The 26,465-nt window shown below is 40.6% G+C and overlaps 2 protein-coding genes across 5 annotated transcripts in view; one reads left to right on the plus strand and one right to left on the minus strand.

Moving 5' to 3' along the window:
* COL4A2 (collagen type IV alpha 2 chain) overlaps nt 1-4,831 on the plus strand; it is a 147,635-nt gene extending 142,804 nt beyond the window's left edge. For all 4 annotated transcript variants that reach the window (XM_085052829.1, XM_085052855.1, XM_085052846.1 and 1 more), the window contains exons 47-48: nt 264-550; nt 3,189-4,831. In XM_085052829.1, the coding sequence (XP_084908955.1) occupies nt 264-550; nt 3,189-3,443 (542 nt within the window). In that variant the 3' untranslated portion in view covers nt 3,444-4,831. The remainder of the gene's footprint in view (nt 1-263; nt 551-3,188) is intronic.
* Nucleotides 4,832-10,386: 5,555 nt separating this feature from the next.
* Nucleotides 10,387-26,465, minus strand: part of RAB20 (RAB20, member RAS oncogene family) — a 28,866-nt gene continuing 12,787 nt past the window's right edge. Inside the window, exon 2 of the mRNA XM_085052890.1 lies at nt 10,387-11,464. Coding sequence (XP_084909016.1) covers nt 10,944-11,464 — 521 coding nt within the window. The 3' untranslated portion in view covers nt 10,387-10,943. The remainder of the gene's footprint in view (nt 11,465-26,465) is intronic.

Raw genomic sequence — 26,465 nt, forward strand, 5'->3', positions numbered from 1 at the left:
CAGCCTCAATTCCAAAAGCTGGGGCTACAGCAAACAGGCTTAGGAAGCACCAAAATGAGAATATAAAAACTGCATGTCATCATAGAATGCCCCTGAGAGAACTCCTGAAAGTCATTAGTGTTGTTCAAGTGACCCTGTAAAGCCAGTGAAACATTCTGGACTCCAGGGTTTTCCTGAGGGGTGCTTGGGAAAGAGCAGGAAACTGAAAATGTGTATTGTCTTCTGTGAGAATGACTGTTTTTTTTCTTCTTCTTTTTTAACAGGGCTGGCTGGCTCATGTTTGTCTCGTTTTAGCACCATGCCATTCCTCTACTGTAACCCTGGGGATATCTGTTATTATGCAAGTCGAAATGATAAATCCTACTGGCTCTCAACAACAGCACCTCTTCCAATGATGCCTGTGGCAGAAGACGAGATTAAGCCATATATCAGTCGCTGCACAGTTTGTGAGGCCCCAGCTGTGGCCATTGCTGTCCACAGCCAAGAAGCTACTATTCCTCACTGCCCTGAAGGCTGGCGCAGTTTGTGGATCGGATATTCCTTCCTTATGGTATTTGGTCTCCAGTGGCACATTTTGTGCAGCAGTGGGTTTGAAATTTGAGTGTTAGGTACTAGGAAGGCTGCTCGCTTTAGAGCCAGCAAGACCAAAATCATGCATCATACTGGGGAACCACGGTGGGAGCTACAAAAGTAATTTCTAGGAAGCAGAAGAGGAAGGTGAAAATTTCTGTGAATTTCAGAGAAAATTGTCTCTTGTCAGAGTAGCATCTGGAGACCTTACTTTATGTACGAAATAGCACTTCAGAACAGAACAAAAGGACAGCTGTGACTTAACAAAATTACACTGAGGTGCAACAGTAGCCTGCAAAGCATTTTCACAGCTAAAGATTTGGAGTTACATACATCACTACTAAGAAGCTGATGTAGGGAAAAAGAAAAAAAGCAAAATCAACAACACACTTTTCCCCTTCTTGTCAAAACTTAAAAATCACTGATGTTTGGTCAAAAATTCTGAAGCCAAAGTCTTCCACTTATTTTGGAAAGAGAGACAGCCTCTGGTTGTTTTTAAAATTAAGTTTCATAGTTGTATCTCTAATGGCATAAGAGCCAAGCTGTACATCCCATGGCTTACAGGATCTCTTCAATCTTGTGATCTTGTAATTAGGAAATGGGATGTTACAGCAAAACTTAGTGCTGGGTGTGCAGCAGAAGATCTGCTGAAGCGCCTGACCCTTTTTTGCAAGACTGTACAGAGGGATCATATGAGCACTGGAGGGCTTAACATGGTAAAGAGCAGCTAAAATGGTTGTGAATGATCTGACAGATGCTCGTTTTTCTGACTTGCTTGATGTACACGAGAGTCAAAAACCTGCAGCAGCATGCCCATGTTGTTAACTTATTGAAGACTGGAATGAATCCTGAAGTAAACAGTGTTAGGAAAAAAATAAGATTCCTGTGGCAGAAGATATCATAAAAGAGCAGTAGGCAATCTTACCCACAAACCTTTTGTATGTCAAAAGCAAAAAACTTATTTTCTGAAAAAATTAAGATAAAAGGAAATCTGAAATTAGTTACAAAAAAAACCCAAACACCACATTTTGAGAGAGCAGGTCAAACTTTTTGCCATCCCTGTGTTTGACCTTTCTTTTACTTCTATAAAAAGCCCTGATACCAATCTCGTAGTTACTTCACAAGAATGCTAAGAATTAATTAAATATTTGCAAAGCCCCATGTAAACACTGACCATTGTTAAAAGCAAAGTTGTCACCTTAGCAAGAACTTTTTGCCAGGACAAAGTCTGTCAGCACTGTGGTACAGACAGTGAGAAAAATTCCCATTTTCCCAGCTGGCTTTTGGAGCAAATGAAGTGTTTGGTGTACGCATTTTTCCTTCTCAGGCAACTGTGGAAGAAGTAGAGCACACTTGTGGTTTTCTCAGAGTACATACTGTTTTAATTCCTTGGCTTAAATTTGTCACCTCCCTCCCCTGAGTAAGGTACAATCCTCAGTCAGCACAGACTCTGCCCAAACAGCTGGAGAAATCAGTAAGATTTCATGTCACAAGGACACTCTACTATCACACATCCTATGTGTGATAGAGTAAGCACTGCGGAAGGATCAAAAGCCATAATCAATACCAGAAGAGATGTTACAGGCATAGAGTTGCAGCTTGTTCACATGGAATGCCAGTGCTCAACCTGATGTTGCCAAGCAGGGCTGCTCCCTAGCCAGGGCTCAAATAGCATCAGCAGTTTTTACTATCTGCTTGCCAGCTACAACTGCAGAGGCCTCAAAGTTGTAATAATTTATGCTGCTTCTTACATTCCCTACATTTACAAAACCATTTAAGAACTTTTCTTTTCCATCTGCTTTCTTTTATACTGCAAATTCTTTCAGTTTCTAACAGAAAATTCAACAGGATCACTTAAAAACACAGTAGTACAGCTCTTAAAGGGACAGAGAGAATGCCCATTTTGTTAGTAATGCCTTTGACAGAAGAAAAGTAACATGCTGCTGTTTATTACAGAACCTGTCAAAGGCAACAGTTGAGTAGTGTAAAGATGCATGATTTTAGTGTAATTTGCTGTCAAAAAACATATAGAGGAAACTATTGTATAGATGCTAATTTTGTTTCCACATTGCTCCTCCTGTGTGATGCAGAGTAAGATGGACTTTTTAATTTGAGAAATTCAAGTTAGATATATGGTGGAAAGTTATTCTTAGTGAGGGCAATAAAACAGAGGAGAAAGTTGCCCAGAGAAGTTGTGGAAAGTCCATCCGTAGAGGTATTAGCAATTCAACAGCACCTTGGAGCAACTGAAGGCAAATTTGGAGTCAGCTCTGCTTTGAGCAGGGCACTGGCTGAAGTGACCTCCAGCAGGCCCTTCCCATCTAAATGATTCTCCAGTTCTAAGATTTTCAACAAGGAAAATCTTAACTACAGAAAAGATGTTTGTTAGAAGATTTCAAAGTGGTATCAGCATATGGGCTAGTTGCTTTATATAGTTATATAGTTTATATAGCTACAGCATAGCCAAACCCTTACACAGCTGCAGGACTGGCCAGCTTTTTGCTCTGGAGATAAGGACCAGGAACCATTCTAGTGGGTTTTCTCTTTCCCCACATGCAAGTTTATGACAGCATTGCCTGAGGCTGCACTCTGAACACTGCCCTCCTTGTCTCCCTTAGCACACTGCTGCTGGTGATGAAGGTGGAGGACAGTCTCTGGTTTCTCCTGGGAGCTGCCTGGAGGACTTCAGGGCGACGCCTTTCATCGAATGCAACGGTGCACGCGGAACCTGTCACTACTTTGCAAACAAATACAGCTTCTGGCTCACCACAATCGACCAACCCTTCCAAAGCAAGCCCTCGGGAGACACACTCAAGGCAGGACTCATCAGAAGCCATATCAGCAGATGTCAAGTCTGTATGAAAAACTTATAGAAGTCTCTCACAGTGTAAGGAACTGCCTGCCTTATCATGCAGTTCTTACACAGTGGAGCCTTCTGTGGTGGTTAGACAATTGAATAAATCATGTTGGTGCTTTTTTTAAAATTTATTACCTCAAAAGGTGAATGGAAATTAATTTTTTTAAATGTCTGTAAAAGCAAATTAAGTATAACCCAAATTAAGTCTAACAGATCTAGTGCTGTGCTCTCCCACTATGCAATATATGTACACATTTTTTGGCTAGTCTAGTAATACATCATTTGCCAAATGATAGAAATACTCGCAGCTTTGAAACACCAAAGAAACTTCAGTAATAAAAGAATGCCTTGGTCAGATACCCACCACACTTGAAGAGAATATATGTATCTTTCTATATACTTTATTTGTCACAACAGTAAATACTAACAGCTGCAGTTCCATGAATTAACATAGGGTGATCTAAATCCTTAATCCTTGCAAAATACTGAAAATATCCCATGGTCCAAAATGTTTATGTCCAGCATTGATACCTAACTTGAATTTTAGTATTTTGTGTTTGGGCATTTCAAACACACCCAACACAATGTTTTTATTTTTATTTTTTCAAGCCTCACCATGCTTTAGCATTTAACCACTGCCAATGACAAAGCCCACAGGGTCCCAAAAGGAGTAACCACAAAATGCAACTATTTCAATTTGGCTAGAAGTCTATACGATGAAGATCAGCATTTTATTTTATAAGCTTGATGGGGCTTTTCCTAGACATAGCCCAGGCCAAAGATCCCTTGCTCTGCCATGTTGTGGACATTTTATCTGTGTCACACCACCCACACAGCACCAGCACCAGCAGCAATTGGATTTTGTATTGCACCTTTTCCCCCTCTGAAATGAAGCCACTCAGCCAAACAGGTTTTAGCCATGTGGTGTTGGAGCAGCTGTTGCACACAGGGTAGGGTTTGCAGGAGAACACATTGCTTGATGCCACATGACCTTCAAACAGAACTTGCAGCCCTGCAAGCTGGCATCTAGGGACGTGGCAATGGGAGAGCCACCATCCCAATTTGCACACAGTCAACCTTGCAAAAGCAAAGGGGAGGGAAGCATGGCATTTATTTGGCACCATCTTTGCCCACAGAAAAGGCTTCATAAATGGCCAGAATGGCTAACTCCTTCCTTCTATAGAAAGGAGCAATTTAGCCCAAAGTTGTCTGTCACCACTGCAAGAGAGGAGGGAAAAAAGGATCAGCTACAAATTTCATATTCACATAATCTGATTAACATTTATAGCAATGACAGTTGATTTTTCAGTAATTCACCTCACTCCTGGTTCAGGTGCTTTTTGGCTTTTTTATTATTATGTTCCAAACTCACTGTATCATAAATAAAACCTGTTTTTTTCTACATCTCTATTTGTCGATGATTTCTATTCAGTAAACTATGTTTTTTCATACAATGCATATGGACCGCTCTGTGGAAATACTTTGTTTGCACTAAGGAGTTGGAAGAGCACTCCCAGAAAACTCCTCCCACTGAAACTCAAACTCTTCAACCAGAATACACTTGTTTATTTCATGGCACTTAAAAAGATCCAAGACAGAAGCTGTGTGTCTAAAATCACTTATTTAAGCTGAACAACTAAAATAGTATTTAATGAGCTGTTAGAATGATTAAAGCAAATAAATTGTGACATCGCGGATTAAAACAACCTATTACTCGTGCTCTACAATGTCCAGGAAAGCAACATTTACCAAACTTGGCAAGTGTTACCTCCACAAAAAAATACAACATATAAATTAAGTTAAAGTTCTAGAATCATAGAATGGCTTGGATTGGAAGCTACCATAAAAATTATGTCGTTCCAACCCCCCTGCCATGAACAGGGACACCTTTCACTAGATTGGGTTGCTCAGAGCCCCATCCAGCCTGGCCTTGCACATTTCCAGGGATGGGGCATCCATAGCTTCCCTGGGCAACCTGTTCCAGGGCCTCACCACCTTCACAGTAAAGAATGTTTTCTGAACATCTAATTTATAGCAACTCTCAATTTGATGCCATTCCTTCTTGTCCTACCACTACATCCCCTTATAAGAAGTCCTCCATTTTCCTTGTAGGCTGCCTTCAGGTACTTACGTAGCACACTGTCTAACCTACATTAGTTGCTCATATAATTAGATAGGTCCATAAACAGAGAAATTACCTGATCTTTAAATGAGCTCTCTGGCCATGCTGTAGCTCAGAAAGGCAGCCCCTGAACAAACTTACCACACTATTATTTATTTCAGCTAAATAAAACACTTAGTACTGAAAACATGGCAGTCAACATGAGCTAAATTTATTCCATATTTGCCAATTCTCTTAAATTAAATGTGGCAGTAAAAAATATCCCAGAACAGGCAACTTGCCTCTTCCACATATTGCTAGACATCAGTGGTTGTGGGATGATCACACGACTATCATTTGTCAGTTGTACAGCGTGCTGTTCTGGCAATGCAACACAATCAGTGTTTTATGAGAATTCAACTGAAGGTTATACAAATCTGCAAAAACCAATTATGTCAACAACACCAGCAAACTATTTGGATTTTCATGGCTAATATATTGCCTAATCTTCCTACGAAGCTCATTGCTTTTGCACACAGAACTTTAGCATATAGTTCTTCCACCAAGAGTTGCTTTGCCTCTTCATTTTCTCTGACTCAATAAGCTGCTCTTAACAAGTTTGTTCAGAGTGGTTCCAGCACAGCTTTAAGCAGAACACATTGACATAGAGTGGAGGAAAAACAAACCAACCACAAAACCCACAAAGTGCTAAGCGGGCTTGAGCTTTTGTACTTCGTGTACGTCACGTGCTTCAGGTCTGTGTACTCAGAGCTGTGCTTCTCCAAAGCCTGCGCAATCGCGTCTCTGGGAAGTGGAGGGAACTCGTGCACACAAACACGTGGAACACTCACAGCAAACAAAGGATTTCACCTGGTGAGCTAATCCAGAGCACGCGTGGAGGGCGACTGACTTGTCTAACTGCCTTTTAGCTTCAAGTTTACCTCCTCTCCTGTGAGGACAGGCTGACAGCTGGGACTCTGGGGAGATCTTCGAGCACCCTCAAAGCACCTACAATATAAGCCTATTATATATATTATATATATATATATATATATATATATATATATATATATAAGTCTATACAAAACCTGTAGTGACAGGGCAAGGGGCAGCAGTTTTAAACTGAGAGTTGGTTTCGATTGCACAGAAGGAGGGCATTTGTTACTGTGAGGGTGGTGAGACACTGGAGCAGGTTGTACAGAGAAGCTGTGGATGTCCTATCCTTGGGAGTGTTCAAAGCCAGGCTGGATGGGGCTTTGAGCAACCTGGTCTAGTGCAAGGTGTCCCTACCCATGGCTAGAAGGCTGGAAATAGATGACTCTTGAAGATCCCTTCCAACCCAAACCATCCCACAGTTCTGATTGTAAAACCTACTTTCAGGAAGCTGAAACATCTTTATACAGGTAAAACAGCTACAGCAAAACAAAACAATCATTTTACTGAACTATTAGTGCTCCAGCCTGGGATGGAAAAAACCAGAAATGTTTTGCCTTGCTTTGACCAAATCTTTTGCTTCAAGGCATAGTGTTTGTTTCCTACAGTTCCCTGTTTGAAAACATGCTGAAGTATAACATGCTGCTGAGCCTGGAGAAGATAAATGAGATTATATTCCCTTCTGTAGGTAATAGTGCATCAGTGTATCAACACATATAGTAAAGTCAACATAGTGATGTGAGTCGACACCAATTATTCCCCGAGAGTGTATTGACCAAAGGAGCAGAGTCTGTTCACACCCTACATGACTGGACTTGTCCACGGCTGCCAGAAATAGAAAATTAGCAAACAGCAAGCAGTAAACATGGCCTTGGCATGGGAGGTGTGAGATTGCTGCCATGGGAGAGGCTGAGGGGTCACTGCCAATGTGCCAACAGCACCCAGTGCAGGCAGCAGCTGCCCCTGTAACCACATGGGGACCAGTGGCACCCCCAGACACAGCCACCCACCCTGCTGAGGGCGAGTGGGGACCTGGCCCTGCAGTTGTTCAGCACATAACAGTTCAAACCCTTCTGAAGAAGGGAAAGAAGCAACATCACTGCATCCTATGACTCAAAGCAGAGAAGCAAAAACAAGCAGGTGTGCTTCCCACCATGATGTGGGCAAGGATATAATTAAGTGGCTCAGGAGTTCTGCCAGCCTTCTGGGCACTGAGGTGGTTCTGGCTGCTTTTGTGGCCCCCACAAGACTTGAAGCCTTGTTGGGATTGTCAAGGCCCTGTGCAACCTCAGTCTTGCACCATCGGTGCCAGTGAGGGGCAGAAAGCAGGACAGATCCTCCCCATGGGTCAGCCTGGCTCAGCCAGCACCTCAGGCACTGGCTGACCTGTAGCTTGCATTCACCCAGCATGGCCCAAAATAACACCACTTTCATTTCCCTATTTAATCACATAATCCAGACATAACAGGGAGCGGGGCAGGGGAAATAAATGCTTGGAAAATGAGTTCTCCCTCCCCGGCAGGGCAGGCAGAGTCCTTCATCCATGCTTTCATCTGTGGCTAGCACAGTTTTTCCCATGAGAGGTTTTCTTGTGTTTTGTAAATAAAGATAAAGTTTGGATGTTTTGGAACAGTGTCCCAGAACTTGGGCAGTGCAGGGCTGGCCAATCAGGCCTGGGGGAAGGCTTCTGACTGACCAATCTGGGTGACTTTTGAGAACTCTATAAATGTGATGAAATCAAAACAATAAAGGTCATTCCTTCTTGCCACTGAGAACCGATGCATTCATTACTCTGCTAGCTGCTCAACAGCGACATTCATCCACCTTCGCTAGTCCTGCGGCGAGGATTTCCCTTGGCTTCAGCAGCATCACCACAACGGGTCCAGCTCCGGGCAACTGACCTCTCATCAACAGCTCCTGTGTATTATGCAACTTCCCAGGTTTTGTCACGTAACCCCATGATCTCTCAAAGGCTGGTACAGTGGCAACCCATCATAACCCAGAAAGCTCTGAAGGAACAACAGCCAGCAACACTAAAAAGCCACAGACATCATGCCAGACAAGTGTAGGCTTAAGGGCAAAAGTGCAGCACACACCTTGTCATGTCATCTTATTTGGTGAAAACACCAAAGTTGGAGCTTTTAGAAAGACTGTAAGAATTATTTAAGATCTGATATGAATCAAATGCTGATGCAACTGAATTGCAAATATTTATACTTTAAGTGTTGGATGCTAAATTTACAAATATTTTTCCTGTTTTATACCTTCTGGATGTACATTGCCCAGGCATCTCCCAAAAAGTCTGACCTTGCAATCAATGCATGTTGCAGGTTCAGCTGTCAACAGACACAGGGAAGCAGCAGTGGACCTCTCACAGATGTGTCAGCAGATCCCTTTGGTCACAAACAAAAATGAGTGTACCCTGTTTGTCTCTTTCCAGTCCTGAGGGAAGACTACATATTGACCCTGGAATTTTGTTAATAGCTAGAAGGTTTCTAATTGTACACATTTTTAAATACCACAGTCTAGGTGCTGTTTAGTCTCTGACAGATGTGTAGGTGCTAAACTGCAAGCCACTAGCAAACCCAAAAAATTAAACCCTTTAGTAGAGCTGGTAGCAATAGAAAAAGGGGTAATGATTTTAAAACATGAAAGGGCAGGTGCAGACCAGATATAATGAAGACATATTTTTACAATGAGGGTGGTAAAACACTGGGACAGGATGCCCAGAGAGGTGGTAGATGCCCTATCCCTGGAAACATTTAAGTTTCCATTGGACAGAGCTCTGAGCAACCTGATTAAATTGAAGACCTACCTGCTCAATGTGTGGGGGATTGGACTAGATGACATTTAAAGGTCCCTTCCAACCCAAACCTATGGTTCTGTTATTTAATGTTCGGTGGGTTTTCTTTCAAGCCATTCTTCCCCACTGCATGTATACCGTGAATTAACTTGAAAGCAGAAAATAAAGCTACCACTCTACAGCAATTTGCTCAAGAGGATGTACTTTTGAAAAATAAGTGCTTTAAATATGCTTAACAATATTTTAATTATTTATGAATTGTCTCCCTTTCTTCTAAACAACTGTGATTTGGGTGGGACAGAGAAAGCCAATGAGAAAGCACAAGAACCACCAACCCCTTAGTTTTAGAAAATTATACCAGAGGCATCCAAAGGAAGATGAAGGAGTCCCCATACAAGACCTTGCAAAACTGAAAATATGCAAGCTGCATCTTCAAGGTTTATTGGTTGGTTGGTTTTGGGAGGAATAGGGGGGTTTTCAGGGGGTATGTGTATGCATGTGTGTGTGAGTGTTTAAAAGCTAGAAGTTCTTCACTCTGATCTCAGTTAAGTGTGAGCTCCTGGGTCACTACGTGCATTCTTTGTAGCTGAGAGGGTTGGGAAGCTCTAGGAGCTGTATTAAGTGTTGACCCCCCTTTCACAGCAGTCAGGAGAGAAACCATGTACCTCATTATTGCTCCTTCATGCACCTTTTACTCCACAAAAGGCAGTTTATTCCCTTCCTTCTGCATTAGCCCGTTTCACATCAGAAAACACCAATCTTCACTTCCCTCCAGGTAGAGGTAATTACTTCTCCAGGTAGTAATGTCATGCGTAGCTGATAAAAATCAAAGCTGCAGCTCTGCCTGAGAACAACTAAGGAGGAGGGGAAGTGAGACAGAAAACAAGTACTGAACACAGTGGTATCCCTACAGGCACCAGAAAGAGGTTTTTACAAAAATGCAGACAAAATAAGATTGATTTCTTCCCCAAGATCCACCTATATTAGAAAGAATTACAAGAAAAAAATGGAAGGAAAGAGGAAAACTTCCTCCTGCAACTTGCAATTAGAACAGCAAGAGCTGGGATACTGGGATACTGCTTAACACATGGAAGGAGAATTCACATTAATAAAGTCTCCAAATGAATAGTACATATCCACAGTGATTTTAATAGTTCAGCTTCTGAATCATACACTGCCATGTCTGACATAAAAAGATTACAACTGATTTATTAGCTACAAATATAAATATACCTGGATTTTCTTTTTTTCCTTAAGAATAAAAAAGTACCGTGTGTTCAATCTTCCAAAGTTAGAATCGTAAGGGAAAAGAAGATAATCATATGAAAGTTGTCAAGAGTACACAAACATAAACATGCAACATGAAATGGCAAGTCACTAAAAATCAGACTCTTTCAAATCTGTCCAAACAATTGTTGCTACCCATTGTAGTAACACACCATTTGCCTTCAGAGCCCATGGAAACTTGCAAGTCTTACTCCATAATTTCACTCGCATTACCACTTCTTTATGCACAGAGCTTCCCAGAAGCCTTTAATGCTCAGAAGATTTGTTTTGTTTTTTGCATACACCATTTTAGTCTATTTATTCCTTGACTTTTCCTTTCTGGTGAACTGCAGGCAGTTCTTACTTTCCTGCAGCAAAAAATCCCTCCTCTTTTCTTATGTCAGGCAAATGGTTCAGGCACAACAACCTGATTTTGTCCTTTTGGCTGGCTTGTAGTCTGTGATGTCAACGGTTTGCGGTGGCCCCTCAGCCTTCTGCCGTACGATTATTGGGACTACCATGTCAAACACAGTTTCAAAGAGGTAGTCCACCTTGTATCCCGTTTTTGCACTGGTCTCAAAACACATTTTCTCAGCTGCTGGAACATCCTTCTCATCTAGCATTTTGTATTTCAGTATCTTTTTATAGAGTGCAATCGCATCCTCTGCATGGACTTGTTTTCGCACCTTTGAGCCACAGCTGGCAACAGACTTCTCAGGTCTATTTTCATCCGGTGGTGAAGTACAGTCATCGCTGAGGTCAACTTTATTTCCAACAATAGCAAAAATGCAGTCAGCACTTGCACTGTCTGTCAGTGCCAAGAATCTTTCTTCCAGCTCTGTCAGGCTTTGGAGGCTGTTCACATCGTACGTGAGGATCACAGCAGCTGCTCCTCTGCAGTACATAGACCCAAGGCCATGGAACTGCTCCCGTCCTGGCAAAGGTTTAAACACAGCAAAAAGTTAGCGTGCTGGAAGACTCATTATTAACCAAGTGAGAGAGTTTAAGGAATTCTAAACCAATTTCAGAAGTCTGGATGAAGCAGTGAAGGCAAAAATGTGTTATGTGCAGCACTTTCAGGTTTTTCTCTCTGTTTTTCCTTAAGAGAGCAACAGTGACACAGAACAGCTCTGCTCACTGCTTGCTCAGTCTCAGAGAAGGGAATCTGTAAAGACAACTGAATAAGGAAGCTCACACAGCATTCACACTTGCAGAGAGAAAAAAAAAGTGGTTTCTTTTTTATTAAGTTGCACGCCAGTTGATTTATGTCACATTAACTACTACCCTGCTTGCAGCCACAGATGGCCCATCTATCTACTTAACCACACATAAACAAAACAATTCTACTGTTTCAAATTCTGCTAGAATTTATCACTGCTATATATTCAGCACATATTTTCAAGTACATCCAGTTCAGAAATCTGGGTCAAAATCAGTAATCCACTTCTTGCTAGATTTTGAAGGATTTTGTAAGCTATTTAGTCTGATCCTACATGCCCACAGTTCTCAGGTACATTGGCTTTACAGAAAAAGTCTCTTGTAGTATCCAGCCTGTATTGACATGCAACTGTCCCACCACAAGTTTTCACACTTTTTTTGAGTATTAAACATACAATACACAGAAAATCCCACTGCATTCGAAAAGAAATTTATCTTTTAAGTTGCCCTGGCAACTGGGTCAATAACCAACAGTTAAAACATTTCTTTCTCCTTGTTCAGTGCCTAACTTCCAGCACCTCCAAGTAAGCCTTGATGGTATCCCTCAACTTCATTTCTTGGAAGACAAAACTGACTCTTCTTCAAATCCTGGGAGGCAAAAACAGTGTTCTTCAGTAGTTGCAATGGCACTAAGGGAAACGAGACAGAAGACAAACTACGTTTTCTATGTTATGAGAACTACTAGTTTCCCTAAATACCGGCTACCTGTAGAATATGCTGTATATTTTACTATCCAAAACTGTATCAAGAAATAGATAAGACACACTAGATTTCAACCAGCCATCAGAGTCAGCCTTAGGTCATCACAAAAGTGTGAACAAACAAAAAACAACTATGCTCATATGAACGTTTAAAAATCAACATAATTTTTCAACTCTTTTCATATAACCCCTTTGCACAAGTCTTCATTTATAGAAAATCTGGAAGGGATCAGGTTATATTCATCTTCTGCACAAAGCTACTGACCACCATCAGCTATTTTATCCTCATGAATGACTAATCATGAAATCCTTGTAAATGACTGTGGAACAGTAAAGGCAGAATAAACTAATGCTGAAAAATGCAGGTCAGCACATATTGGGAAAACACATCTGCCCATGCACATACACACTGTGAAAGTAACTCAGAATCTACCTCCAGCTGGGAACAGAACAGTCACTGCAGTAAGTCCTTCAACAAACATCATGACTCTACTCCACAGCTGCCAGAAGAGAGACAAAGTGTTCATCATTATCAGTAAAACAAATCTGGAAAACCTCAAGCTAGAACATGAAATCCAAATCTTGTTGCACTTAAAACACAGAGTGAAACTCTGGTAACTGCCAAAGAAACAGATTTGGAAAGGTGCAGAGTTCATTATAAAGAGGTGTAAAAGGAAGTTGGTGAGAATGTTCAGAAGTATGTGAAACATTTGCATGAGGAAAAGTTGTGGGATCTCTCAGGCTGGTGAATGATCGGAAAAGAGGGTAGAAACAGATGTCTATAAATTCAGGCCTAATGCTGAAAAAGAATAGTTGTTCCTCGGTTACTTTCTCGTCACACAGAAAATGAGGATTTCACATCAAAAACATGCATGTAATTTAAATACATTCCTGCCAAGTGAATAATTGGTAAAAGGAGTTCATTGCAGAGGTCAAAAGTTCAATGAACAGCATACAGAAAACCATTAGGCAAAGTTTATGGAAAATTGCTTCAGTGCAATTTTGTATAACTGCTGATTTGCTTTCCCTCAGCAAAAGAAATTCTTTAACTAATGATATGGCAGGCAGGAAAAAAGGAAGGTTTAAAAAAAAAAGAATAGCTATACCCTTGTTTAGGTATGTTGAATAAGGGCAAGCGACATTGGGATACAGGAGAGGGAAGAGGTCAGTCCTTTCAAACTTTCTCCAATCTCATGTTAAAGTTGTGCTTTCAGCTGCATTGCAACTGAGCCTTTAAATGTCCCCACTTTTTCAGTAAAAGTTTGTGCCATGACTGATTTTGTTTTCACCCAAACCCTGATTATACTGTACTGTGGAAACCACAATGGAACATACATCTCCCTCTGTTCTCCCACTTCAGATGCCTAAGCCATAAAATGCAACCCCCAGAGTAATTTGCTACAGCAACCTAGTACTAGAACAATACTATCACTTGTTTTATGGTATTCGTATGCTAATCTAATCTTGCACAGCATAATATAAACCATGACACTTTCACATGGTAACTACCAACTGACTACTTCTACAACTAATATATTGTTGAAAGGGGAAAAGAAACAGTACAGATTTACCCCGCATAAGAGATTAATTATGTCAGAGAAATTATGGATAGTCTCCCTTGCTCACCCTCACAGCTCAATCAACATGCAGAAAAAACAGCACAATGTATTTTTACAGCAGTTTCCTTGTACAGAGCACTTCTGACACTAAAGGGCTGGAACAACTGTAAATATGGGAAAAAAAGACCCCAAAAGTACACGAAGTATTTAAACTAGTATCTGTCCTCAAGGTGTCAGGCAAAATAGTATCAGACATTAGGGTGAAAAACTTACTGCATGAGAACAGCCACCCCCTTCTTATAGCCACTTATTTTTTCCTCTGGACCCAACTGGTCCCGCTCCAACCACAAACTTTTTATAAAATCAGCTAAATTAAATGGTAAACCCTGAATCCAACAATTAAACAACCCTGCCCTTTCAAAAAAATAAAGGTAACAGAGAAGAGTAATAGAACTATCAAATAATTTGCAGTCAAAGGAACTGCAAGAACCACCAAATCAGCTACAAAGGCACATCAGGGAAACTTCTGAAAGCTGAGCAACAAAAAATGAATATCCATTTTTCTTTTCATATTTATGTTTTGCCTTGACTAGAGCAGTTCAACAACCCTACAGCTGTATCTCTATCTGCAGCACCATCAGCTTTTCAGAAGCTCCTCCATCATGTATATGAAGTCCTGTTGGAGACTTCAGCCACTCAGAGGCAGAACAGCCAACAAGCATTTTCAAAGTCCTATGATGGTTGTTACAAACAAATCAAAGAGTTTTGAGCCAAATGGACCTCAGTACCATAAAGTTTGTAATAAACCTAACAGAGAAAGAAGGGAAAAGCAGACATTGCAAGAGGCTGGCTTGAGAAAAAAGCAAGGCTAGATTTAAAGTGTACTGAGACTTGAACTTACAGCCTAGGCTTTGGTCCAGCCAGCCCCCTACAGCACTTCCACCCCTCAGCCCGAAGGCTGTGAATTCCTTCTCTGGATGGGACCACAGCCCATCCAAGCATCCCCATCCCTTCCCAGCTGTGGGATGCACTGACAACAGCAGCCTCAATGTCACTCGTGGAGCTCTCTGCCTGCCCAAGGCCCCTGAGGGTGGTATCCAAAGTAGCCCATGAAGTTGCTGTGGATGTTTATGAGAGCAGAAGTCAGATTTGTAATGCTCCTTACCTACTATCTCTTCAAAGGCTTTCACCACAACTTCTGAAGTGGCACAACTTCACACACATGCACACACACACACTCTTTCAAGAAAACTTATGTCAGAAGAACAAGTTTTAAATATTTCAGTGTTGAGTATGTAAAAGGATGCAAAATAGGCTGTTACTTTTAGTCTGGAGGGAATAAAACACAACAAATATTAAAGAGCTAAAAAGGTTTTCAGTAAAGTACTGAAAGAAGTACTGTTTCTACTCTGATATCAGTCTGAGTGGCAGCATAACTCAGTCCCTAAGGTAAATATGTAGTGGGGAAAAGTACACAAAGATGGGCTACAGAGGCATGCTAACATTGCATTAAAGTTGCACAAGAGTGCAAAACTGTCCAGGAAGTTCTCAGTCCATAAAACAGGTATCTTCCATGGATTTTTCACTGTGATTTAAGCAATATTGTAATCTGAACAGTAGAAAGGAATTAACACAAACACAAGGTATCAGCTAGGTTTCGCCTTTCAGATTCTCTTTCTGCTTCATAAGAGTCTGAACTGGAGTGTACACAGAGAGGGACAGGAACTGTGCCCCAGGAAGGCAGCTAGAATAGGAAAGAAAAGAGAAACTATAACACCCATGACACAGCACAGAAATCAGCATTAAAAAGAAATGAGCTTTGAGGATTCAGCTGCAGTAGATGAAGGTTCAAAGGGTGACCCTCATGCTCTTCAGTTACCTCAGCAGGAACATCCTTGCGATCACAAGAGTAGACAAAGCTCCCTTTTGAAAAGGGAACAACATTTTCTTCTGTTCGCAGCCAAAGCAGTAAAGTTGTGACCCTTTAAAGGACATCAGGGGAAACAATTTTGCTAGGAACTGTGATTTCTATTTGTGCACACAGACCAAGACATGTAATGACTATCAAAGAACAAATAGTAAAGGTCCCAGGAAAATTCTCCTGCCCACATATGAGTCAGACTGTCAAGTTTTGACAGTGATGAAGTCAGAGTTCTTCGTTCCTTGTTCAAAATTGGCATTTATCTCTTGCAGGTGGCTTTATCATATTCCTCTTGAAGTCATAAGCTTTATTAAGAACTGGACTACACCTGTGGGTACTTGGGGATAAAAATAGAGCTCTCCATCCCAAAGGATTAACAAGGAGGACATAAGTAGGAATTAGAGGAAACATGAGTCAGAAAGCACTGGAGAGTTCAATTTCTGTGTGTCCAGGAGCTGTCCAAATACACAATTTCCTGATCTGCCAGAAAAATGCCAACATTTGGTTTTTCTTCAAGACAAAATTCCCCATAGAATTAAGGTCTCTGAGAGGGAGAAAAAGTAAATAATTAAACCAACAAATCCAAAAAAACAAAAACCTCCACCACAACACCCCCTTAGCCCCACCAGAAAAAAAACCAACCAAAAGAACTGCAGTTGAGCAACTCTAAAATTCCTTCTAGCTTCACCTTCACCCAGTACTGTACATTCAAGAATCTGCATTATAGAAGACATTTGTGTGTATTGAAGTTTCAGAATGTAACAGATGTCTAGCTCTGCTAAAAAACAAGATGACGTTTATTTTGTTTATACTCATTACTTAAGATATGAATCAACATTCAAGGCACGAACTGTGCCCTATTTTAGTAGTTTCTATTTAAGTTATTAAAATTACATGTGTATGTCTTGGCCAAATCAGAATATAACACAAACATAGGAGAGTACTGATCTTAATACCCAAAGGGCTTCACTTTCATGTTTTAAACTAGAAAGAGCTACACATGGAAGAAGAAAATAACAACCACATGGGTTAAGTGAACAATGAACAAAGGAAAATTCTTTAATACTGATCTCCAAAGAAAAATTATCAAAAACAGTCAAGAAAGTGGGCTCAAAGTAATACGATTGAGACATGCTTATTCCACTTCTAAACACAATTTATTCTGAATTGTTAAGTCAAGAATCTTTATTTTGTAATGGAACAAGATTTAAATTTGTGAAATAAATAATCTCTTTACTTAAATCTATGCAATTTTTACTTAATGAGCAAATACTTTGAGATCTGCAGGAGTATGAAATTGCCAAGACCCTGCAAACATCCCCACTCTATAAACATGAATTATTCTAGGCTTATAAAGCTCCTTCTGCAAAAAGCAGCTCAGTGTGAGAAAACGACACACACAAACCAGGAGCACTCATCCACTTCTCACTTAGGCAAGACAAGAAATCATGATCAAACTGAGCCCTGTCCTCCAGTCAGCTTTAATTATCATACTAGAAATATCACACCTCCGCTAACAAATGTGCCCCTTGGACACAAAAATCAATGACGAGAAAGACTAGAACTTGCACACTGCATAATCATTTTCTGTGAATTACTTAAACATCCTCAAATCTGGTCTTAGAAAATTGAGATTATTTAAAAACACTTTTAAAATAAATAGAACCATTAATACAACTTCAGTCTTTATAACATTTTTCTTTACACTCTGATTTAAAACAAAAACATGTAAAAGCACCATCGTGTTGCACATGATTCCTTCTTCCTAGCCATACACACACACACACACACACACACACACACACACACACAGAGTCCTTATCACAGAGGTTATTCACAAGCTTAGGTCCAAACCTACTAAGAGGAAAGCCTGACAGCATTTAGATATTTATACTACTGCTTCCATATAGATAAAGGAAATGTACTCCTCCCCTGAAGGCCATCATTCAGGAAGGCAAATATACTCTGGACATTAGTTCCAAGCACTACAGATCTCTTCCCATAAAAAAGATCACAATATCCCAGTGGAGGCAAGCCCCAGATTCAGAGGAACCAACAATGTATTTGAGCTGACTGCCACAGATGAGAAAGCCTTACAAACTGTGATCAGTGAAGCAGATACTTTCTAGTACATTTAACTACATGACATTCAAATAAAAGGCAGATCTCAAGACTGTAGTGCACTGCTATACAGGAGGAATGTAAAATTATTTTCTTGATCTGGAAGTGGCATTACATTATGTCACTATAATCTAGTCCCCACTGAATTCACATTCAGAAATCTTATACAATCTACTGGCAGACTATAGAATAGAATTCTATCAAGTATTAAAATTTCAGTTTAATAGATCTGATTTTTATCTGGACAACTGAATAAACTCAAGAAAATCCAACTAGTCATCTAACTGGAAGTAGAGAAAGTTTTGATAAAACAGGAAATGCCTTGGCATTATAATCCCTAAGTTATGAGCTATGGTTCCACAGTATGACTTTTATCCTGAGAGATTAAGCTGCACACTTCCACATAAATAAAAATATCAAAGAGATATTTTCTTAGAAGTCTACTAAACTACCATGAGTGATCCAACAGTGTCTGGAATAAAACACATCAAAAAATATATGTAAACTCTGTTACTAGAGAATGTAAATTATGATAGAAATAAAAATCTAGGAAAAATACACGGAGATAAGCAACTGAAGAGCTGTGAGAAAGGACTAATGCTTAAACACTTTTTTTTTTTAAAGCATAAATCTTATATTTTCTCTTTGGAAGCAAACTTATGCAGGAATACTTAATAGATATTAATATATTCTCCATGGAATAGGAGGAAAATCTACAATAGGTTTCAGGAAATGCTGGATGAAACTAATAGCATTACTAAGCATCAAAGCCTATTACTAGGGAGTCTGTTTCTAATATAATATGCCAGGGAAAAAAACAAAACTCATCCTTTATTTCCATGCCTTTACATAACAAAGCCAACATCCTTTTGGGCATCTAAATTAGCCATTAAGATTCTGCCAAGAGAAGACAACTACCCCCTGGAAGACTAGTCTACAACAGCATCTATCAGTGTGCATTAAGAAGTGCAGCTCACTCATCTTCTGCTTTATCTAAAGGTACTAAAACAAATTATGTGCTGCTACACAAATAAAATAAACCATCACGACCAGTTTCTCTGGGAAAGTAATTAATTCAGAATATTTATAAACAAAAAGAAGCACTAGACAGCATCTGAAATAAAGACAAACAGTGCTTAGTTACTGGAAGTTCCACCACACTTTACACCTAATAAGAGTAATGACATTTAACGAAAAAAGCATTATCCAGATTTCATTTAGCCTACTTCTTTCCTCTCCCCTTTAAGCAGAACTAAACTAAAGCTAACTGATATGCCATAAATAAGATTTGAAGGACATGTTTCTGCAAGGACCAATATATATGAAATACATTAAAGATTTTGCCCTAAAATTCTACCCACTTCACCTACTTTCTTGAAAGAGAAGTCTTCCCTTAAAAAGGAATAATAACTTTACTAAAAGTAATGCTGTCTATATTTCTTTACAGATTCAAGCTTATTGCTTATTTGGAGCATTTTCAAAAGGAAAGCTACACAAATCACAGGATGGTTGAGGTTGGAAGGGACCTCTGGAAATCATCTAGTCCAGCCTCACAGGTGAAACAGGCTTGTCTACAGCAGGTTGCACAAGATCATTTCAGGCACATTTTGAACATCTCCAGATAAGGAAGATCCAAAACGTCACTAGACAGCCTGTTCCAGTGTGCTGCCGCACTCAAAGTAAAGAAGTTTTTCCTAATATTTGGATTAGGCTCCCTGTGTTCTGATTTGTGCCTTCTATCCCTTGTCCCATCACTGGGCACTACTGAAAAGTCTGGCCTCATCATCTTGACACCTGCCCTTAAGATATTTGTGTGCAGTGACAAGATCCCATCTCATCTTAACAACTAGCTATAATAAATGTCAGCAGAAACTCCTATTAATGTGCTTCTCTTTATGGTTTTTGCCAGTAAAGTGCTTATAATTCTATTTTGGCTGTGTTCCTGTTTTTCTTTTGTGCTATATACGCCCAGAATGATTACTGGCCAAGACACTCAAGAAAGCCCTGATTTGTTGGGAAAACAACCCCCTTTATGCCCCTGACCTTTCTAAGAAATCTTTCCCTCATCAAACTTGAGTTATACCAACAGGTCAAGCAGTTTCAACTGACTCTTTAATTGTTATTAGAACATCAATTCAATTAACATTCCAAAAGTGATACTTTGGCACAATTCACATAAAACAATTCTTCCAAAGAACTTCACTTAAATGGGCCTTTCATTGTTAGGACAAATAGCACACTGAGAAGTTATGCAAGAATGTGAGCGTGGTGTGCTGCACATCACATGCCAAACCCTGCGAGATGTGGTTAATGATCTACGGGATCATCTGAGCATTATCTGAAGAAAAAGAGTTGTTGCAACATCCTTTTCTTCAGCAAAAAGGCACACACAAAACCCTGTTCAATAAGAAGGGCAAAACAGAAAATAATGGGATTCTTTTGTGACAGATTAGCTTTATTTCATATCCTCCAAGAAGATTATCGATCTAGGCATGTCCTGGTAGAAGCTCCAGAATAAAAGGCCAGTCACCACCCTTTTCTGATGTGCAGAAGAAATGCCTCAAAAGGCACGTAGCCTTAATTCACAGCAGACCTCTGAAGTGCAAACAACTGAAACACGGGTAAAAACTTGCTGTGCTTTTTTGACAGTTAACAGAGTGATAGGTTATGGAGAAATGTGTTTTTAAGTAAAAGCTTAATTTTCTAAAGGGAGATAAACTAAAAGCAGATGCCTAGCAGCTTACACCGGTGCCAATTAATCTGTTACATCCTGCAGAGCATTCTGAGTCCCAGAGGTATCCAAAAAAGCCAATTACTGCAGATGAAGCCTTCTCACCCACAGCTCAAATATAGTAAACATCCCTCAGTCATCTTGTCAAACCCTGCATTAGTCATGAATTAGTTTAAATATTCCCAGAAACGTTTTTAATCCAGCCCTGAAGAGTAGTTTGTGTGTTTTCATTCCATACCTGTGGTAGCGAAGACTTGCATTTCTGGTTCCCAATGACAGACCTATCAGAAACACTCAAGGAAAGGTGAAGATCAAGTTTTCATGGGACAGAAGAGGAAAGAAAAAAAAATCATAAAGAAAAAAAAAAAAAACATTTACACAGCATGATCAGAGACCAAGTATAATCGTCATTCAAATCTGACCTCCTGCATAATAAAGATGATAGAACTTCACTCAGTCTTTGTCTTGTGACTTAGGAGGAATTTGTAATAAGCAGCTAAAGAAAGGAAAGTTCATATCCCACCAACTAGCTTATTGGAGTTCAACTTTCAGATTCTGAATTTTGATAGACTTTCAGCTTCACAATGTAATCTCTTCAAAAAACAATAATGTAAAATAATGTAAAAAGTCTCACTGAAGTTACGACATTACACAAATTCTTGACTACTTTTATCTCTCCCTATGCTTGCTGTACTTCTCAGAACACCTCATAGGTTCTAGGACACCACAACGTACCAAGACCTTGGTTTGCCATCTATTGCCAACTCAATGGACCTTGCAAACTATATTGTTGCCCAATGAATCTAGCTTAACCTGTTGCCAGCACCCCATAACATTAGTCTCTTCACTTGCAGCCTTAGACATTTGTTTAGTCTGTGTATTTTTAGCTGCAATCATCTTTTTATAAAGAGACTTATAAACTGAGCGCCTTTGGACTAAAGGCATATTTAGAATTTCTATAACCAGCAATGCCTTCAGCTGCACAATTCCTATATAAAGGAGAAGAAATGCTATTAGAGAAAATTCTATTATTGACAAGATTTAGCCCATTAAATTTCAGCTTTTCTGGAACAAAAGAATACCTGGGATCTGTTCTGCTACATAAAGGCAAAATTATTTTTCTTGCTGGAAAGAATAAATCAGAACTTACCATTCTAATAATGAATTTAGAATGAGCGTCTAAACTCACAAGAATTTTAATTTCAAAGTAGAAGTTCCCATAGAAACACCAGTATGCTTTCTATCCAAAGCTATCACATTTCATAGAAACATGAATATGCTTTCTATCCAAAGTTTTAAACTTCACCATATTATGTCTAGCAACACAAAGCATTACATAGCAGCATAGAGAAAACCTCCTAACCACACTACATAGCATGTTTTTGCCAACAAAAACTTTGGCTAGATCTGTATTAAAAATTTTGTTTGTAGCTAAAGATCCCACTGATGTCTCTACAATCCTGAATAACTTACACATTTAGCTAGACAAGATTTACTTTCTTCAAACCATTCATTTTATTTAGTTCTCCTGATGTACTGTGTTCATTTCTTGAAAAAAAGAGATAAGCCCAGAAAATTCAACCAGTTCATGTATTTTCAGCTGTCTGGAACGGTAAGATGAACAGAACTAACCTTAGCCCTGCCAGACCAGCAAACATACCAAGAGTGCATCTTCAACACAAACTGAAAAAATGACACCAGTATTTATCTATTTCTCTCTGAAATCGCTCAGCTCTGAAGAGAAATGTTTTATCTAAACACCTGGCAAAATAAATGAGGGCATGACATACTGATGGGACATTACCGGATGGTCTATGACCAAATGGTCCACCAGAACTCCAGCTGAAATCTAGCATCAACACCTTGTCTACTGAAAAGTGGCAGAGACTTTCAGAGTTAAATTTATGAAGCTCCTGTATGCCTGTACAGAAATAAGAGCAAGAAGGCAAGAATGAAACTAGACATTTAAATCTGAGTAAGTAAAAAGCATTTCAAAATTCTTCTGAAACTACGAGTCTAAAAGAAAATCTGAAACTGCTGCTTAAAAAGAAGTGGTCATTTGGCAGCTTTCCTAAGGAAAATATGATTGGAAGCAAATCATAAGGGGAGGGGGGACAAGAAACCCGGGATTTACTTTGGAAAAGCTCTGCAGGAAGCAATTATTACTGAACACTTAGCTGCAGCAGCAGAGCTTGACAGTCAAACATTGCTCAGCAGTGAGTAACAAAGAGGCCAGTTACAGGACAGGGCTGTACAACAACCTGACCTGGGCAAGACACATGCTTCTGGCCTGTGGGAGCAGCTTTTCAGCTTTAACACCCGCTGAAACACCAATCCATCCCTTCAAAGAAAAGTACCTTCTACAGAAAACCAATTCATTTTCCACAGAGTGAGTTCTAAAAGCAGCTGTTTTTTCTTTCCAGTACCTGAAAACTGATACTTTTTCCTTAAATTTACAATCCCTTTCCACAGGGGTTTCTGCAGGCACTGCAGACAAGTCCAATTCTCTACACAGTTTCCCAGCAGAAGCTGCTGCCAGGTCCTTAACTTCAGAGTCCCTCAGAAAGCAGACCTTCAAAGCCCACACTCCCTCCCAAAGCTAGCTCTTCAAAATGAGAAGCAGGTCCTTAGCTCAGGCAGGAATGCGTGGTCAGGTGTACTTTAGCATGGTTTGACTGGCACTGCAGGGCCAGGAGGTCCTTCCACATTTACTGGATGTTTTATGTTGCTCAACAAGGAACTGACAAGCTAGCCAGGTTTTTGGTTTGGCTGAGGCAGAGGTAATTTTCTTCACAGTAGCCAGTAAAGGACTGTGATTTGGGATTTGTGCTGCTGATTTGGGAAACTGCATAGATAACACAGGGATATTCCAGCTATTGCTGAGCAGCACTTGCACAGTTTTGGGGACTTTCCTGATTCTCATATACTTCAATACGTATTTTAACTTTAAGTAATGCATAATACATAATTTAATCAATACATACCTTCAGAAAGAAATTTTAAAGACGCACAAGCAGGCCATCCCTATGTGCTGGAAGACTACATGGCCTACCTGGACTACAACAAAGCCATTGACACCACCTCCTGCAGCATCCTCCTGGAAAAGCTGGTGGCCCACGTCTAGGAAAGGTGCACTCTTGGCTGGATTAAGAACTGGCTGGATGGCTGGGCGCAGGGAGTGGTGGTGAATGGTGCTGCATCCAGTTGGCCTTTGGTCACTAGTGGTGTCTCCCAGGGATCAGAGTTGGGCCTAGTCCTGTTTTTTGACGATCTGGATGAGGAGATTGAATCTACCATCAGCAAGTTCACACACAACGCCAAGCTGGGTGGGAGTGTTGATCTGCTGGAGGGTAGGAAGGTTTGGCAGAGGGACCTGGGCATGCTGGATCAATGGGGTGAGACCAAAGGCATGAGGTCCAACAAGGGCCAGATCCTGCACCTGGCAACAACCCCAGGGAGTGCTACAGGCTGGGGGCAGAGCAGCAGAAAAGTGGCCCAGCAAGAAAGGACCTGGGAGTGTCCCATGAGGGGCAGCTGAGGGAGCTAGGATTGTTTAGCCTGGAAAAAAGAAGGCTCAGCAGGGACCTTATTACCCTCTACAACCACTTGAAAAGGAGGCTGTAGCCAGGTGGGTCAGCCTCTTCTCCTGGATAACCAGCAACAGGACAAGAGGACATGAGATGCACCAGGGGAGGTTTAGGTTGGACATCAGGAATAAATTCTCCACAGAAGGGGTGATTAGACATGGTAATGGGCTGTCCCTGGAGGTGTTTAAGGAAAGACTGAGTGCCATGGTCTGACATGGTGGTGTTCAAAGGTTGGACTTGATCTCAGAGATCTTTTCCAACCTAACTGATTCTGTGGTATCACCCAACCATGAGGGGACTGGCGGTGCACAAGAAATTGGGAGGGGACACAGACAGGACAGCTGGGCCCAACTGACCAGAGGGATATCCCACACTGTATGGTGTCATCCTTGGCACATAAAGCTGGGGGAAAGGAGTAGGAAGGAGGGGATGTTCGGAGTGATGGCACTTGTCTTCCCAAGTCAGTGTTATACATGATGGGGCCCAGCTTCCCTGGAGATGGTTGAAGACCTGCCTGCCAAAGGGAAGTGAGGAATGGACTCCTTGCTTTGCTGGTGCATGCGATTTTTGCTTTACCCACTAAACCGGCTTTGTCTTAACCCACAATTTTTATCACTTTTACTCCTCCAGTTTTCTCCCCCATCCCAGTGGGGCAGAGTAAGCAAAAGGCTACTTGGGGCTTAGTTGAGACTGCTGTTCTAAAGGTATCTCAATAAGCACTCTGAAATTCCACCACTCGTCAGCATTTCTGCCAGCTATTAGCAAAGAATTGTTACATCAGAATCTGCCCACTACCTCACAGACAAGAAATTCTTCCTATTTTTCTTCATTCTTTATTCCTGTTTTAAGCTGAATTAGGCTTTTCAACTTCCTCATTAGACATTTTGCTAAAAATCAAAATTCCCCACAGGATTTTTTGCAGAAGGGTAACAACATACACACTAAGCCAATCAGTCCAATACATCATACCATTTTTTGAGTGAGGAAGCACCATAAACTTAATAAACATCTTAATTAAGATCACTGACATTTTAGAGCAGACAAAAAGATTTTATTGTTACTCATTGCAAACCCTCTTTAGATTAAGTTTTGTATCCAACCATACATAAAATTAAATGGTCTATTCTTTTAGAAACATTCTTCTTTTTCCATATTATCAACCACAAACACATTATGTTTTTCTGCCTCCTGACTGTTAGTCTTCAATTCGCTTCTTCCCAAGCACAGGAAGAGAAACCACCAAGATGCAGCTGTAAGCTTTTTTGTGCACATCCACCCAATGAGAGTCCCACATGATAACACAGTAAGTCTTTCACAGATCCACAGGAGAGCTTCAGAGCTTGTTGCCCAGAGAGGCTGTGGGTGCTCCATCCCAGGAAGTGTTCAAGGACAGGTCGGATGGGGCCCTGAATAGGCTGATCAAATGGGTGAGTATCCCTGCCCATGGCAGGGGCATTGGAACTAGATGATCTTTAAGATCTCCCAACCCAAACCATTCTAGATTTATTTACAAGAGCATTAACTATGGCATTACCTATTTTCCATGAGCCTCACTTTCATAGTAATTCTTTCCATTAATATTTCAAAGCACTAGTAGCAAAGACAGGCCAACAGAACCCAGCACTGCCTCTCAGTGCTCCATTTCAGGGCCATCCCAGGACACCAGCCAGAGGCTTTTAAGAACCTGCAAGAAGCTCAGTATTTAGACAGTTTCAGGGATCTCCAGGCTGTTTCTACCACAGCATCAGGCCACCAGAAGCAAGTGTTTTTTAGTCTTCAGTAACCATCCTGGAAGGTCACATATCCCTGGGAATGCACCTTCCAACCATATCACACAGCCAGAGACTATCCTCTTCTTCCACAGCTGCTGCACAGCTTTGTTCAATACAGGCACTGGGGCACTACAATGTAGAAAGCGACCCAAGTTTATTGGCCATGCTTCCTTTTGAAGATTAATTTAATTACTGGGCTCATATGTAGACACCACCTCAAGCACTATTTCCATAAATCTTTTATCCTACTAGTACGTTTCCAGGTTGATTAGGACTAGGGGACAGGAAGAAGAGAACTAGAAGTACCTCTAGAGGCCTAGCTTTT

This window comes from Lichenostomus cassidix, chromosome 1, assembly GCF_008360975.1.
Source record: "Lichenostomus cassidix isolate B80296 chromosome 1, HeHo_3.0, whole genome shotgun sequence".
NCBI classification, from domain to species: Eukaryota; Metazoa; Chordata; class Aves; order Passeriformes; family Meliphagidae; genus Lichenostomus; species Lichenostomus cassidix.